General features: G+C 37.3%; 2 protein-coding genes across 3 annotated transcripts; one reads left to right on the top strand and one right to left on the bottom strand.

The window, feature by feature from the left end:
* Positions 1 to 1,915: 1,915 nt before the first annotated feature.
* On the bottom strand, positions 1,916 to 8,189 carry LOC141818239 (uncharacterized protein C57A10.07-like). The gene is made up of 3 exons (XM_074705768.1): positions 7,215 to 8,189; positions 5,001 to 5,125; positions 1,916 to 2,721 (listed from the first exon to the last, which is right to left on the bottom strand). Exons 1-3 carry the CDS (start codon positions 7,816 to 7,818, stop codon positions 2,401 to 2,403), a joined length of 1,050 nt encoding a protein of 349 aa, XP_074561869.1. The 5' UTR covers positions 7,819 to 8,189; the 3' UTR covers positions 1,916 to 2,400.
* A 465-nt stretch (positions 8,190 to 8,654) lies between these two features.
* LOC141818238 (calmodulin-interacting protein 111-like) lies at positions 8,655 to 17,339 on the top strand. Of its 2 annotated transcripts, none has more exons than XM_074705767.1 (11): positions 8,655 to 9,122; positions 10,531 to 10,689; positions 10,896 to 11,758; positions 12,266 to 12,461; positions 12,745 to 12,952; positions 13,643 to 14,097; positions 14,634 to 15,060; positions 15,835 to 15,915; positions 16,006 to 16,196; positions 16,905 to 17,054; positions 17,129 to 17,339. In XM_074705767.1, the coding sequence occupies exons 1-10, from the start codon at positions 8,871 to 8,873 to the stop codon at positions 17,025 to 17,027; spliced, it is 2,955 nt and encodes a 984-aa protein (XP_074561868.1). In that variant the 5' UTR covers positions 8,655 to 8,870; the 3' UTR covers positions 17,028 to 17,054; positions 17,129 to 17,339. The 2 variants fall into 2 exon arrangements, with proteins under 2 accessions (XP_074561868.1, XP_074561867.1); XM_074705766.1 differs by having other exon boundaries at positions 8,655 to 9,182.
* Positions 17,340 to 17,506: the final 167 nt, after the last annotated feature.

Below are 17,506 nucleotides of genomic sequence, written 5' to 3'. Positions count from 1 at the left end.
CAAAAATATGAGTGTGGCATATAGTACGTTGCTAATCATTTTAATCTCATATAATCTTTCACCATAGATGTGTATAAAACAACTATATTTTATGTTGCCATTATTAATATCTGGCCCATCTGCTCCAAGAAATAATATCGACATCTACTTATAACCTCTTATTACAGATTTGAAGGATTTGTGAGAGAATAGGAGTGCAAACATACGATGCACCCAGAATTTTTAATTTTTAATTGCAAACATACAATGCATCAACTATATGTATATGATTATATGGAGTCAAAAAAATTCAGTATTTAATTACATTATCACATAAATCGCATGCACAAGGCTTGAATGATCTAATATAAGATGTATATGTCAGAAAAATATGAATAAAAAATTGATAGATAGAAAAGACTCCATTGTGAATGAGTTATTAGTTCCACATTGGGAAATTTATGACTTGTTTGTGTGCACTGCAACTATGAGGTTGTGAATATATATGACATTTGTTCCCGCAAGAGGTGTAAATTCAAGATTCGGATTACACTAAACCCAAGTGATTCGTGTGTGACCACAACCTGCATGTGTCAAATATCAAACCGATGAGGCAAGATTTGTCCAAGTAGATCAATCTATGTTTTTCCAACTAAATCTATTTTGCTACTTGCTCAAGTGCATAATGAACACTTTAATTACTAATCTAAAACTGTTGATAATTAATAGAGAATCCATAACCGTCCAAATGAAATAACCAATAATTAATGGTTGGTTGTTGGCGTTACGACCCGAACGGCTAGAGGTAATAGATAGTCATCACTCGACCATTTAATATAATTAAGGATTGAAGCCCCTATATAAGGAGGTTTCTCCTTCAACGGAATAGTGATATAAAGACGTAGAGCAACAAGAGCAGAAACTCCATCCACTTCATTCTCCATTCTCCTCCCTTTGAGCGACCTGCTAGGTAGTTATTTGGTGATAGTGTTTATGTATATGTTTGGTTCGCCACAAACAATCAATGCTTAGTTGTTTGCGTGGTCGTGTCATTGTATTCTGAGAAACAGACATCCAGGGTGATCTCGAAGCACCGTTAGAGGGGACAAATCTATTTTAAGAAAACTATGTCTAACATATGCCTCTACAGTGCTTGGCTCTTCTCCCGCTCGACAATCTCGCTCCCAATCCCGACAACACTGCTTCTTGTCTAACAACCTAGCTTGTTCGGCAGTATTTCCTACCCACTCGGCACCTCACTGTCTGACCTTCCAGTTCGGCACAGCTGTGCTCAACCTCTTATTCGGAAGCTCTCTGCCCAACCATCAGGCTCGGCCCACTCGTTAGGAGTTAAACGACAGCCAGACACTCACAACAACTCGACTTAACTAGCCCAGCTTCACCAACTTGGGTTATTCAACTTCAAATCTCAAACCATCTTGACAATTCCCTATAACTCCGTCAATAATCGTGAAAGTAGCCAGATTTTTCTAACCATATATCGCTTCAGGAAGGATTACTTAATAATTAATAGTTAATTATCTAGATTAATGAACCGATAAACTAAAAGTTAATTATTAAGATTTTAATTACAATAACATAATTATTAATTTATTGAATTGAATTGTATAATTACAAAAACAACAATGATTCCTTTGTGCGGTCAAATTTGATGGCCAATTGAAATTAGAGATTTAACTAAATCCTAATTTAATTAGAGAAAGCTATTTTGAAAATGAATTTTGTAGTTAAATTTCATAATCATGTGTAATTTTCTTTTACCATTTATCCTCCAAGGATTTTTTTTTGTTTATTCTTCTATTTTTAAAAAAAAATTCACCGTGATATTGTATCACTAAATACTAGATGCAATAAGATAAATTTTGTGCACTGATACTGATCAAATTAGATCGAGCTGCACATGACAATACGCCTATGTGAATTTATTAAGCCGGTTAGGCATGATAATCTATCCGCAAAGGTGTGCGGTTCAGACGGGTCAAACAACCCAATTGAGCTAGTCAAATTGGATGGTTGAACCTGACGAGTCCATCGGTCCTGGTGAGTCGATCAACCATGTGAGTTTGTTAGATAGGTTAGATCATCTAGCCATAAGCTATTAGTCTAGGCAAGCCCTTGCTGGCACAAAACTAACAGGTCACTGGCAAAACAATTGCTCTAACTAGAACAGGCAGCACAAGATTTCACCTGTTTGAGAACCTTTTCCTTTCGACGCAAACTTTGATCTTCCAGTTATAACACCGCGAGTGTCGTCTTTGTTATACGTATATGGAATCGGAAGGATAAGTTTACGCTTCAGTGTACACCCTCCATGCTTCAATCAATCTGGAACTTAAGATTTGTGTTGCTTATCTCCATTGAAAATGATCGCAGCAACACGATGTCGATCGAGAGCTGAGACTACTCGGTCCAGGGAAGCAGCCCCGGAAATGGAGTTGGACCACAGTAGCTGAACAAGCCTTTTAATTCAGGGCAACCGTTGGGGTAAGGAACGAACCGGCGAAATGGATCTCTGGTTAGTCTCTTCCTGTGAAGTGTGCCAAAACATCCATATGGGTCTTCCTGAAACTGAGCCCTTGCGAGAGCTTCACCTTTCTCCGCGGCCTCCTGTGCACCTGGAGCAGCAGGTGTACCAATATAGAGGAACCTACCTTCGGGAAACTGTATCGCTGGCCGGTGCAACTGTGCAAATCTTTCTCTCTTGAAATCGTAGCTTACGACCTGATACCAGCATTAAACTGAACAAAATCATTTGAGCTGTAAATGTAGTAAGGAACGGCGAACAAGAATGTCATAATTCAGTCAGTAGAATGTAAACCACAAGAGATTTGGACCAGATAGAAAGTTAGCTATGAATTCTGACTATGCATTATGACTTGAAAAGGATTTATCACAGATCCAAATCCTTAAGACATGTAGAAACTAGAAAATACTTTGTCAAGCACATGAGTAGGCATATCCAAGACATCGAAAAGAAAAACAAAGTCAGCTACAATTTTAGCAACAGATGGTCAAATAGTTTTATTTTGCATACCTGCTTACTTTAACTGACTTGGCATAGACTTTGTTTAGCACATTCTATTTTGTTGCTATTTTCCTATACTTCTAGTGACAAATTATGGGAAACGAAAACGGCCAACAAGAAAGGTCGGCACTGAGTGTCTTGACTCGGACAGATCCTTTTGTGGGTCCATAACGACTATCCGGCTTCAAAATTTATTAAATCAAATTACACCTCTAGGACACTAGGTTGATTTGAAGGATTGAGGGGGAAAAATTTGTATAAGATAAGGGAATGATCTCATAGAGATCTCCTGGGCGCCACGAGCTCAAAGATCTTAGGCATCATCAAGATGCATGATCCATGAAAGATCAAGTCTAGTAACAAAGATGAGGATGATCCTGGAGATCCAGAGGGAATTGTCAGGTTGAGGTAAGTGTTGAACTCTATTTTTAAGACGATATTATCCCGCTATGGTGCTCATAGTGAAATGAAAAGCATCTTTTAAGATGCAACGACCTCCTTCACAGAATATTAACACCATAAATTCCACATATTGTCAAGTAGTTCGCAGAATTTACTAGAGGAAAGAAACCTCAAGAGAGAAGACGAATTCCTTAGCCTTAATTTTGGATGAAATAAAATGCAAAACGAGGGTCATTTTTCTTGGGGATGGACCATTAAGAGACACCAAAGGTTGGGGTGTGTCTCTTGATTTTGAATTTTAAAATATAGGAGGGAATCTTGATCTAAGGATGCTAGATCCCTTAGTTTAGTGTTGTGCTATGCAAGCAAAAGCCAAAATTAAGCATGGTCTTTTGTTTAACGCATGGAAACAAAGGGGTTTTCCCCTACGCATGACCACTAAGAGGCAGGGCCTCTTGGTGCTGCTGCAAAGATCGATCCCTGCCTTACAGTATTGACCATTGCATTGATCAACACCCACCATGACGGGATGCAATTTTTAAGCTTTTCGGCCTATCATGCAAGTCGCTACGGGCCAAGGCCTACAATACCGCCATGCCATGTGGGACCCACCATGCCCTAGTTTGCCCTTTGTCTATAAGTTGTCTTTCCCATTGATTTTACGCCCCACTACGTGCGCTTACGCCTACCCATGGTCTTGCATCTCATGCCTATGCATCTATAGGCTTCCTTTTTGTACTCATATTTGAGTTCATGCCTTCATCTGATCACAAGTCGACCAGAGTTAAAAAGCAACATATGCACGATCTTCTCCATCAAGTTCTCATTCGCTCGAGAAATTGATTTTGCTATACTCTACTAGAAAATAGATCTTCCAAATCCAACATCTCATCCATTGTTAAATACCATATCCATAATCAATTGGTTACAAAAATAAATTTCTAACAAAAGGTAATGTCTTGGATCATTGTACCGACCAAAAAAGAGAGAACTGGAAAAAAAACACACCACATCAAACAAAGAAGAGAATTTGTTTGTGGGAAAGTTTTGGGGGAAATTAGAATTTGCCTACTTGAGAAAAATGTCTTTGCACATTGACACCTGAACGATTTTTTTTTTTATCATATTATCTTATGATATCTATATGAGAGAATCTGCAGTTACACATTGTGAAAACCAGCTCGAAAGAGAATCAAGCATCATGTTCTAATTCTGTTACAAACTTTGCAATTAGAAATTCCTATCACAAGATCAAACAGAATAAAGGCATTTGCTTCAAAAAATGAAAGTATAATCAAAGCATGTGTGTTATTATTCTTTAGGCAAAAGTGAGGAGTGAAATGACATACTATGGCAACCACTTCTATTATAAGATACTTAATTTGCAAACCTTGAGCATAAAAACAGAATCAAGTCAATATACTAAACAATCTTACACTATTGCATGTACACTAGACACATTTTTAGTTAAATCCCAACTTTTATTTGGATTTTAAATTATGAAATTAAAATTTAGAAAAGGAATGAGCTAACAGTTGAACAAAGGAAACAATTATAGGAAAGTGAAGCTTACAGTAATATTCTGAGGGTAAGAGCCTGTCAGTTCTCGAAAGCGACAAACACTAAAAAGGAGGTTCTCAAAGCTATCCCGTGCATGCTCCTCTGTGAGTGCTCTACTCCTCATACTATCCTTGTGTCCTGTAGAGGCAGATTTAAATCAACTCAATAGAAAGAGTATGCATAGAGTTGAAACAAAATAATGACAGATCAAGTAACTGAGCAAATGATATTTGATCTTTCTAGTATAGCCTCTTTGGAAAAGGTGACGCAAATGTCAAAACTATGCAAGTCAATTGGGCATTTACACTACCAAAATTTTGAGAACCTTACTTTGCATGATAATTTACTTCAACAGAATGCACCTGTGTACTACAACTATGAAACTCTTATTTCAATTCCAATATTATTCATGGAGGAGGTAAAAGTATTGTAATATCTAATCACCTAGACAAAAGCATTAAGGAGTCATCTTATGTTGAAAGAGCAAACAAAGAACACAGTTTACTTGATCATTCACAGCGTCTGATGGATTTACAAGCTAAAGAACAAGATAACCAAGAGAGGAACAAAATATATATCATTAAGATATAAGATAAGCGATATGCAGCAAAAGAAAATAATAACTAACAAATACATGCGCCAACAAAATTTAATCTGAATAATAAAAAATCAACAAGAGAACATATACATAAAATCACGTATTTACATGACAACAAAGAAAAGAAAGGGAACAAAAGTACTTGGACAATGGAGTTGAGTTCCATGAATTTAACATTGATATGTTTTTCTGAATTTAAAACTGAAACCAAGAGGTTCACAAGAAATACAACAGTACTTTTAAATTCCTCAATTTCGCAATGTCTTGCTATCTTGCAATAAAAAGAAATATCTTTGTGATACTTGTACCATCTGGTTTTCCAAATAGCAAAACATTAGCCCTAATTAATAAATTTCCAGAAAAAAAAAAGACATATGGATACAAAATGGGAAAAAAATTGAATATTGACTAATAACAATGGTAGCCATTATGCATTACCATGTTCCTTCAGTGTAACATAAGCCACTGAAGGAACTTTTCACATGAACCACAAAATCTTAGAGCCACAATATCTGACTAAAAGATGCATCTCCTATCAGCTTGAAGATAGCTAAAAACTGGAACTCAGATACAGAGAATATAAAAATTTATCATGTAAAAAAAAGTTTCACTGCAAAGCATAAAAACAATAGTAAAATATGTTGTGATTTTGGCTAAATTAAGTAAACATTTAACCCCAAATTTCTTATCACAACACAAGATAGTCAGAAAAGTTTGGGAAATGATGAATGCCACATTGATTAAATTGGGGAAAGCTAGAGTTGAAAGATACAAGAGAAGAGATGGTGTGATTGAACATCTTGGTCACTTTATTTACAATCAAGAAATACAACTAGACTCTTTTAAGAGGATCCAACAAGACTCTTTTACAATCAATTCTTAAAAGAGGTATTTTCCATTCCTGGAGGATTCCATAACGATTGGAAGGACTTGCAATGCCAGTTCCATGAACAATTTTCAAGAATTGATTTCGAGGTTACATTGTCTGGTATTTCCAAACTTTTTCTGGAAAGGTATGAACCAATCCTTGACTTCCTAGCCATGGGCTTGGGTGACACAAAGAACTCAGTGGATTTGGCCAGAGTTTAGTATGCACTTTGCTAATGTTGAGTATAATTCAAATCAGATTGTATACACATTGCGACATGGTGGATGCAAGGGATGATTGTCACGAAGAGCTTGGTGGATTTGGCCTGCCACAGTCAAAGCTTAGGATGTTGTTCGCTAATGTTTGAGTATAATTCAAATCAAATTGTATACACATAGCATCATCATCCATTGACAGTGCTTGACACATATAAGTCATGATAAATATATAAAAAAATACTTAAAAATCCAACCCAAGCACTTTAAAATTAGAATTCTAGATTTTATTTTATCTTTCAGCCCTGAACATGTACAGCGAAGATAATAGCATTAAAAATATTAAAAAGATAATCAACAAGAAACTTTCATTTAAATTAAGAAAGATAAGTAAAATGTGTTTGCTTAAACCTAGTTCATGTTATTGAATATTTATCCTCTTGTTCTAGTGGATACCAGATAATTCTATACAAGCACACAGTGCCAATTGACAAATTTAAGCACGGAAGAAGGTTGCATAACAAATCAAGGAATAGGTGATTATACCAAACCAGCCTTCAGACTCTGCAACAAACCAATAACTCTGTGCTTCACTGCGAGGACCACCATCCTTTCGGGTTTCCCCACCACTAAATAGAAGAAGTGCTTCCTCATCCTTTGCTGCACTCTCCACACCCACTTGTATGTGTGCTAAGAATGTAGCAGCCTGCCCCGGGTTCTTCTGATAGGGCTCTAGGTACCAAGAATCTTCATTGTCAAACTTACCACATCTGGTGCTCGTGTAAATAGAATGTCCAGCTACCATCACGAGATTGTGAAGATTTGGAAATGGATAAGAGGCTGAGCTCAAAGCCAGGCCATCACTTCTCCGAAAACCCACTATTTGAAATTTCCTTTCATACAAAGAAAGCACTACCAGAACAGTGACACCAAAGGACAAGGAGGTAAGAAAGACTGCAACGGGGTGAAGCTTGTAGAAGTAGCGAATACGATTTGAGACAGACTTAATCATCCTGATGGGATCGACAAAAGGAGAATTCTTGGGCTTACGCAAGCTCTTCCGGGAGTTCCCGGACTCCAAATCGAACTCACCTCTGGTGTAAGGATGAAACGAAACGGGGCTTCCTGATCCAAATGACTGATTTTTCATTATCGCATTCGGTAAGCAATCAAGGAGGCTTCAATTAACCTCGAAAGACATCTACCGAACAGGAGACTGTGAAAAATATCTAATTTTGCTGTAAATTTGAGCAATTTGAAGGGAAATCAACAGCACCGAAGGAAAATAAAGGATCTTTGACGTCGCCTCACATAAACACAAGAAATAAGGGCAAAAACACTACACTAACTGAAACATGAAAGATCGACGATTGATGCGACTTGAATAACGAAGATCCCTCAGATTCGCTTGTGACGGAAACGAGAGATCCCGTGATGACGAGGTCAACGCCGGTGGATTCAAAATCACAAGAAGAATCGCAATGGACGAGGGGAAAATAAATCGCAACGACCAGGACGGGAAGTACGCACGGAAAAGAAGAGAATATCAAGATGAAACATCAGCTACTTTAAAATATACAATTATTATTTATTAAAAATATAAAATAATTTGCTGCGATCGCAGGTTAGCATTCGACGGCCACGATCACGAATAACAGAAGGAGTGATTAAAGCGTACCTCCGGCCGGGTTTCACCGGAATCCCATTTCGGCCGTCAGCCTCCAACTCGTTCGGGTGCTTCCTTCCTCGAGGATGGCGGCCGAGCTGAACGGTTCCTCCGCCGCCCCAGCCAGCATTCTGCAGTCCATCTGCTACGAGCGCCCCCTGTTCCTTCCTCGAGGATGGCGGCCGAGGGTAACAAAAAAACCCTAAAGTTCCCGTTTTGTCCAGTTTTTCTCCACCCGCGCCGATTAAACCCAAAACCCTGTAGCTTCTCAGCCGCGATTAAAACAGCGGCGCCCCCTGTTCCTTGTCTCCGAAGGTCAAGGCGCGAACTTGTCTAACCACTGCGCGTGAAGCTCTCGACCGCCGGAGGCTGGAAAACCCTAAGCCGCCACCGACCCTCTCCCTTCTTCTTCTTCCCAGATACCCGCGCACTACCGCCCTCTTCAATAGGCGGTGGCTACAATTCCTCGCCCTTCTACTCCAATCACACTACTCCGACGCGACAGAGCAGCCGATCCCCTCTCGCTTGTTCCGGAGATGCCGAAGAAGGGGAAAAAGCCATCAAGGGCTTCTCCGCCGGCTACTCTTTCGGACCGCTCGCCTCGCTTCCCTGAAACGCCGAAAGTTTCTTCACTTGGTGTTCCGTCGAATGATGATGATGAGGTTAAATGTCGCCACCTTCTCGCCTCTGCCGCCGCCAGGTTCCCGGCCTTACTTGACGAGGCGCGGACCTTATGTGGACGGACCTCCAACACTGAGCCTTCGACCTCCGACGGAAACCGTGCTACGGTTTGGCTCTCTCAGGCCGCCATGATATCTAACTCCCTTACCCACAACTCGGTTGTCTCGGTAATTTGGTTGTTCTGCGATTTCAGTATTATTTTTTCTCACCTCAACATACTTATCATAAAAAAGTTACATTTACACTAGTTTTTGAAAAGAGACGATCACTTTGCAAGTTTTATTCTCCAACTGTGTTAAGATTATTTTAATGCGCTTGTCCTAAAATACAAGGCTGCACCTTTTCTACAAGAGAATAACTTATTATAGAAAAATTAAGGTTGTGTTTCCCTGGTATACTATTGTTCTAAACTAAAACTAAACCAAAACCATTTTTTTTAATTTATCAAAATAAAACTATACAGATAAACTATTTTTTTTGCCAATTTTTTGGTTTAGTTCTGTTGGTTCAATTATGGTTTTACTTTTTGTTTTAGATGCCCATTCTTAATGAGGATAGAAGAACAATTTATTCCTTTAGTTGGGCTGAGGCAAATGACTTCCTTTCAGAGCTTATTCTGCCAAAACCTGTTTCTCTAAATAAGAATCTTTGGGGAATAGAAATGCGATGTTGGACTCCTCAATGGCAAAATGATAGTGCACTTCGACCTTGATAGCGTGAATGATTTTGTACCATTCACTTTTCTCTTTGCTTGCTTCTTGCTTCACTAGTTCCTATTTTCATATTCAACACCGAGCTTAATAGTTGTATGAGTACCAATTTTGAGACTTGGAATGAATAGCACTCTTGCCTTAGTCTTCATTACACAATCGTCTCCTCCAAGTACAAACACATTGACTTTCTACTTTTTTTGAAAGATTAAAGCCCATGCACATCGGAACTTTGTTTGTGTTTGTCTGTCTAGCTAGCACTAAAGGTTGAACATGTATCAGTGCTCTTTTAATACAATTCTTGAGAAAGATGGTTGGTCTAGAGAAAGATTTGAATACCTATATAGATTAACTCCAAACTGTTCAATACATGGGATCCCCTTTTATTGATTAATAACATGACTTATTCTTCATAAAAGAAAGATTCTAGTAGACTTTTCTAAAAATAACTAAACAATTTTTTTATAAGTTCCAAAATTATAAAAGAAATAACTTGAACAACTTTGAATAATTAATATAAATAGAATTAAAATTCTTGATTTCATTATGGTGTGATGTTCTTCCTTGAGTGTGGCCCATGTCATTCTTGATTAACAATTTTGCTTCTTAATGTCTGGTTGCTTCTCTGGCTTCGACACTTCATGTTGATATCTGACTTCTACACTTTATGCTGATACTCACAACTTTGTTTGCACTTTGCACTAATATAGCTCAAGATAAAATTTAGATTATGTAATGACCATGCCTTTGTTTTTTCTTTGAAGTTTTGCTAGGTGAATTAATCTGGACCTTATTACGGTGACAGGTATCACTTCCTGCTTTGGGCAATGCATATCTGACTAACTTCCCACTTAAAGCTTTAACTGAGGAATGTGCTTCAGAGTTTGGTTATGATGTTGAAGATCATATGACTGACACAATAGGCAGTTATTTTGCTATTGCTTATGTTTCTTCATCACATGGGGTAACTACTCTTATTTCTATCCTTCATCTGACCATCATTATAACTTGAGAGATTTAGTATTTTAGCATGTGATGTTTCAGACTTGTTTTTCATACCTATATTTTCCTTTGTGCTTTTTTTGATTAAGTGACTGATTATGGATTTATAACTCACGAAATCTTTGTGGTTGCAAATTTTACCACAATGGACTTTGGAACTATTTTCAGGTTGTTAAGAATGAAGTAAGATTATCTTGGGCTCTTTCACGCACTGTTGGCTCTCCTGCACCTGGAAGACCAGTATTCATCTGCCCAGTTGAGACACTCTCTTTAACATCTAGTTTGAAGAATTCTGTTGGTTCCACTCCTCCATATTTTTGTAAATGCAAGGACCTTTACCTAAGACTTCTTCTGCCTAAGCCTGGATTATTTCATTACAGCAGAGAAAGTAAAACCGGTACTTCAGGATCAAGTTCTGGCCATCCTCCAATTAAAATGGGGGAGATTGCATTACCAAGGACGCCAAATCAAAATAAACCTTCTTCGTATGTTGTCTCTCCTATGAGCTCAAAGAATTCCAATAAAGTTACTTCAATTTCAGATTCACTATCTGACATGGATGCATCTATTTTAAAGTTGGCTGTAGAAGATGAAAGAATCAAGGAGATAGTGCAGTCACATGCTTCGGTGTGGTTATGTGGTCGACGTTTGTTCAAGGGAAATATTGTCTCTGTTCCAATAGGTGGACCAATCTGTGTTTTTATAGTGGAAGGTAGTGATATGCCATGGGACGGGTTCTCTAGTAAAGAAGTGGCTTCAGATAAGAGTGATTTGTTGCATAATGAATTACAAACCTCTAGTTTGGATAAGCTAGGTCCTATTTTTGTGCTCGACTCCACAACAAAAATGCATCTCTCTACTTCAACATCGATGAATTGTGAATCCTCCAATAAAGTGCAATTGGATAATGACTATGCCAATTGTAAAGTTATTCACAGAAAGGAAGCTAATTTTGTTATAAAATTGGGTGGTTTGCATAAGGAATTTGCAGCATTGAAGGAAATTATTTTATCCTTGTCGGCTGATCCTAGGTATCAATTGCTGTCATTATTGTCTTTGTATAATATATATTTTTCTGAATCATTTTTTATTGCTCATTGTTTTTATTCCAATTGGGTCTTTTTACATATTGTTATTGTGAATAATGAACTTGGATGGATTACATGAAATTGTTTGTCTAAGAGGTTCTCATTTCAATTTATTGAATGTGAATGTTTTTACAATGTTAAAATCATGTAATATTGGGATATGTTTACTAAAGGAGCTTATGAGGAACTGCTAAATGTCTCTTTTACTTGCTTGTATCATTATTTTATATATTCAAGCTGCTAATCCAAACTACCAAATGCACAAAATCTGATATATTGATACCTTGGTATGTCATTCTTGAAGATCAGATTTTGTAATTGATGGAATGCAGCATCTGAATTTATTGAGCTTGAACTTTATTATTTATTTTTGTACTTCATATCTTTTTGTGTTTCTTTCCCCAGCATTCTTGCCATTTGTTGATCTTATCGTGCATACTTTTTTTTCAGACTTAGGTACAAAGGTGTGCTACTTCATGGGCCTCCTGGTACAGGAAAAACATCTTTGGTAACTTCTTGTGCGCATGCAGCTGGTGTTAAACTTTTCTCTATCAATGGGCCTGAGGTCATTAGTGAATACTATGGAGAATCGGAGCAAGCACTGTGCAAAGTTTTTAATGCAGCCAAACAAGCTTCTCCTTCTGTGGTTAGTTGTTTATTCTTATTTATAGTGTTCATCTTTTTTATTTTAAATTGCATCTATGAGTCACTTGCTGATTCAATCATGGTTCTCCACGACCTCGCGAGGCTGCTGCGAGCCTCGTGGCTTCGAACCTGTGCAGTGTCGGTTGGCAGGTAGAATGGTAAATTCTGCCTGGCATTTTATACCATGCAATAGTCTCATGTTCTGTTGTTTGGAGAATGTAAATATTATGTTATATTGTTCTCGTGTATGCACTATGAAGTACTAATGAGAGTTTCCTTTACAGGTTTTTATTGATGAATTGGATGTCATTGCTCCAGCACGGAGAGATGGAGGTGAAGATCTATCTCTTAGAATGGTTGGCACACTTTTGGTATTGTTGGATGAGATAAATAAAAATGACCGTGTACTTATCATTGCGGCTACAAATAGGCCTGACAGTATCGATCCAGCTTTGAGACGACTAGGAAGATTGGAACGAGAAATTGAAATAGGTACATTTTTGGATTACATATTGCGTGTTTGTTTTTATTATTTAAATATTGCAACAGTCATCTATCTTGGTATTACAATATCACAACAAATCCTATCTGTGGTATTCAACTTTTCCATTGTGGAAATGACTCTTCTTTGAAGTCTGAACCACAAAATAAAAGGGTTCAGTTACACGGGAAGATATTCCATTATATGTTGTTTAAAATTGGCAATTGTGACCTGTTACTTGGACTTAGGTATGATTGACCGACACTAATAAGGATGTAGAATCTATCATTTTGTATTCTAGAATTGTTTAGTTGTGGTCAGTGAGATTGGTCTTGGTGTTAAGTGTCTATATGGGTATGGCAAGGGTAACTGAGCAGTTCAAGTATTAGAAGATTTAACTTCATAGATGTTAGTATATGATTGGCAAAAGTAATTGCAGGACTATTTGCTGGTTCACAACTTTTGTCAACTGGAAAATTAGGCAGTTTGTATGCGCAAATCTCCTACTTAATTTGCTAAATGGTGTTCACTGTCATCTTAGGTTGGAATCATGGACAAATTGGATACCATTCTCCATCATTACAGCTGACAAGAATGTTGTGGAGATACATTTGCCTAACTGTTTTGTTGACTTTGCTTAGTTATATCTAATTTGGCTACTAAACTTTTGTCCTCTACTTTGTCATTTTTGATTTCCTTAGGTGTTCCATCTCCAGAACAGAGACTAGATATACTACGGACAATTCTGAATGATATGACTCACTCACTCAGCAATATAGAAATTCAGTCTTTAGCTTCAGGTACACATGGATTTGTTGGTGCTGATCTAACTGCTCTCTGCAATGAGGCCGCCATGAATGCTCTTCGTCGGTATATTGAGGTAGAAGGCATAGACTACCATTTTAAATTAAAAGAATATCTAAGATCTCAACTTCAGAAAGATGTGGATGCTGAAACAACAGAACAGATATATTTGATATCTTCATCACTGTCAGCATTAAACATGTCGTCAGAACCGGTTTCTCCTGTCAGTGGATTAGGTCGTCAAGATAATTGTAATATGTCTATACAAGGTGAAAAAAGAGTTAGGCTTGCTGTAACTCTTGAGGATTTTGATAAAGCAAAGTTGAAAGTGAGGCCTAGTGCTATGCGAGAGGTATTTTTTCTGAATCACTCACATGCATCAACTTATGCCTTAGTGGTTCTCATGTCCTGTATTCCTATAAAATATGTTTAAATAAATGATGTCATAATTTACTAATTGTATGATTTTGAGATATTTGTACTTTGTACTTGCGTGCCATCAGGTCACATGCTCATTGCTTCCATCTTCCATCATGGTGTCTTCAATATTGCTAATGAAGTTGAAAAGATTATAATCAGTCGTATTCATATTTGTTTGAAAATCTTTGTGTAATGACGTGAATTAATTTTGCTACAAAGTTCCTGTCCTTTCATCTATTTTTGATCTTATGGTACTATCAGTTGAGGGATCAATCTGGAATCAGTTTCTTTTCTCTTGCCTTGATGGTCAATTTGGCCTAATTATCCAAGTTTATTGCTATCAGTTTCTTAGTTGTAATCCAGACTATCATCTTCCTTTTTTTTGTAGCATGATACCAATTATTGGTGTCTATTTCTTGCATGTTTATATTGACTTTGAAATGATTCACATCATTTATTTGGTGATAGGTCATGCTTGAGCTTCCAAAAGTCAAATGGGAAGATGTGGGGGGTCAAGCTATGATTAAACAACAGCTGATTGAAGCAGTCCAATGGCCCCAATTGTCACCTGATGCATTTAAGCGTGTGGGTATTCGCCCTCCAAGAGGTTTGTTGATGATTGGTCCACCAGGCTGTAGTAAGACATTGATGGCCCGTGCGGTAGCTTCTGAGGCAAAATTGAACTTCCTTGCGGTGAAGGGCCCTGAACTTTTCAGCAAATGGGTTGGAGAGTCTGAGAAAGCAGTGAAAGCATTGTTTGCAAAGGCCAGAGTTAATTCTCCAGCAATTGTGTTCTTTGATGAAATAGATGGCCTTGCAGGCACTCGTGGGCAGGACAGTGATAGTACAAGTGTTGGTGATAGAGTCCTAAGCCAATTGCTAGTGGAAATGGATGGTAAGTAAATAAGTTCAGTAATTCTATTATATCGTTGTGGTACTTTCTTGTAATATTTTTACCCAAGATTTTCTTGTCAAGCTTAGGTCTCAAATTTTGTACTTGTGAAGTTTGTTATTAATTTTCTTATCTGTTATTTAGTTCCCTGCAAAATCTCAAAAATATAAGTTTAGTTTTTTGTCTCTTAGAGATTTCAGTAGGTTACTGGAATTAAAAAATATATGAGAAGGATGAAAGGTGAATGTATATGGGGAAGAAAATTATTTTGATGATCCATCAGATAGCAAGATATGGTCCTTCTGAAGCTAGTTAGTAACTCAATCAGTCATCTAATAGCAGTTCATTGAATCAAAATGTTTCTCGTGATAAAGTATATGATAACTATTCAAATCTATGCTTTCAACCTATACCGAGTCTGTGTTGGATTGACAGGTTTTATATTTCTCTTTTGCTTCAATATACGACATTGAAGAGATTACTTGATGCCATATTGGCTTGTTCTGATAAACACCTAATTCCAAGCTTGGAATGTAGTTAACAAGCGTCCAATGTCTCTGCTGCTAGAAAAATGAAAATTATTGTGTCAGGATTATATCAACTTATTCTTTATTGAGTTTGGATCACAAACCAACTGAATCATGCTTATTTGTGGTTCTTAGGTTAATATTAATCACAAGATCCTGTGAACAGTGGATCCACAACAAATCGGTTGTCTTTTTTGTGGTGTTTTCTACTAATCATATTTAATACATTGTGGTCTTGTGGTCATTTCAGGTTTGCATCAAAGAACTGGTGTTGTAGTTATTGCAGCTACTAACCGCCCAGACAAGATTGATCCTGCATTACTGCGGCCAGGTTCTCTCACACCCTTTTTCTATTTATTTTAATAGTTCTAGCCCATCAGGGTTTTTTTTCAGGCATTGCTGATACATTTAAGCTCAACAGGGCGCTTTGACAGGGTGGTAGATGTCCAACCACCTGATGAGAATGATAGGGAAGATATATTCCGTATTCATTTGCGAAACATTCCTTGCAGTTCTGATGTTAGTATAAAAGATCTTGCTCAGCTCACTCAAGGTTATACTGGGGCGGACATCAAGTTAGTGTGCAGGGAAGCTGCTATTGCTGCATTGGAAGTATGCTGCTTTACTCATATCCATTATTTGTGTGCATATATTGTCATGCATGTTCTACAGGGGAACTCATTGAATCATCCATATTGGTCAACACTGTTGAAAATTTTTGTTCCAATAGTCAATGGGATATCACTATTGTATCAACATCGGTAAATATCGCCATGCTGCCCGTACGATTCTCTGCCAGTGAATCGTTCTTGATTCAGTTTGCCAGTTGTGGGGATTAGCAAAAACTAAAAAGGGAGGGAGAGGGAAGATGTGAAGCACCAAGTGGAGTACTAGAATAGCAATAACAGAATAGGAGTGATCCTAGAGTTTGCAAAATGGTAGTGTGCTTTAGTTCTAATTATGTGAGTCCAAATCTAACTCCTAGCGGCTATCCAATATATTTATAGATATGTGAATATTTTCAGAAGCTGAAGGTGCATTATATAATATAAAACTTGAAAAATTATAGGACTGATCTCACTAAAATACTGCAAGAAATTAATGTGCGATAATCATTTTATTATTAGTAAAGTATAACCATTAATAATTGAGATGCTTGTTATATAATTAACATTGATTATTCTAAAATTTTAATTCAACGACTTTCTTGTATTTTAATGGCTTATATTTGCTGCTAGACAAGTTAAGTGTAATAAAATTATTGGATTAAAAATCTTGAGACTTTTGAAGCTTACTGAGAGTCTGCCTCAACCTTATCAGGAAAACCTGGAGGCAACCGAAGTGTCAATGATGCATTTTAAGTCTGCAATTAGTCAGATTGAGCCATCAGATCTCAAATTCTATATAGAGCTCGCAGCGCAGTTTAGAAGATTGGTTGGGTGACGATCTGCGATAGGCAAAATGGATACGGTAAATTTCTTTTATTTTTTTTTTCTGTTCACTCTTTGCAAGTTCTTGTCCTGATTTTTGCACTCGCATGATAGTTAGCAGATGTGTTTGGCGTAGCCAGAGAAATCTTGCACTGATGAAGGGTGAATTGAACTGAGCAAGCTGCAGAGGTTTCATAGAAATTTTTGGTGATCTTGTAATATTAGTAATTTCTAGATATTATGTCTAGAAATTTTATCGTGTTGCATCGTAAATTGTGTTTGGAGCTTATTTAAAATCTTTCTCATTTTATTCTTCAAATGTAAACTGGCCAACAACCTATTCTGTAGATGCTTCTAAAATTCACTCAACAAAAATTTTTGTATTATTTATTACCTGGAGCACATGCTCCAAGTTGCAATGCCAAAATATTTGTTGCTGTCTTGGATTGTATTCATTGCAATCAGCTGCATTAGCTAAATGAAATTGGATCA

The sequence above is a fragment of the Curcuma longa genome, unplaced genomic scaffold, assembly GCF_044706935.1.
Source record: "Curcuma longa cultivar G26 ecotype Majalengka, Jawa Barat unplaced genomic scaffold, ITB_CL_G26_1.1 contig_23848, whole genome shotgun sequence".
Taxonomy (NCBI): domain Eukaryota; kingdom Viridiplantae; phylum Streptophyta; class Magnoliopsida; order Zingiberales; family Zingiberaceae; genus Curcuma; species Curcuma longa.
This window is presented reverse-complemented; position numbering and strand designations above follow the sequence as displayed.

Bases quoted from the DNA above. Each gene is read 5' to 3' on its own strand.
- LOC141818238 (XM_074705766.1), top strand. From the start codon at position 8,871: ATGCCGAAGAAGGGGAAAAAGCCATCAAGGGCTTCTCCGCCGGCTACT. The intron at 12,953-13,642 runs GTACATTTTTGG...TGATTTCCTTAG, and splicing joins GGAACGAGAAATTGAAATAG to GTGTTCCATCTCCAGAACAG. The intron at 15,916-16,005 runs GTTCTCTCACAC...TAAGCTCAACAG, and splicing joins TCCTGCATTACTGCGGCCAG to GGCGCTTTGACAGGGTGGTA.
- LOC141818239 (XM_074705768.1), bottom strand. From the start codon at position 7,818: ATGAAAAATCAGTCATTTGGATCAGGAAGCCCCGTTTCGTTTCATCCT. The intron at 5,126-7,214 runs GTATAATCACCT...CTGCCTCTACAG, and splicing joins AGAGTCTGAAGGCTGGTTTG to GACACAAGGATAGTATGAGG. The intron at 2,722-5,000 runs GTAAGCTTCACT...TGCTGGTATCAG, and splicing joins CTTACCCTCAGAATATTACT to GTCGTAAGCTACGATTTCAA.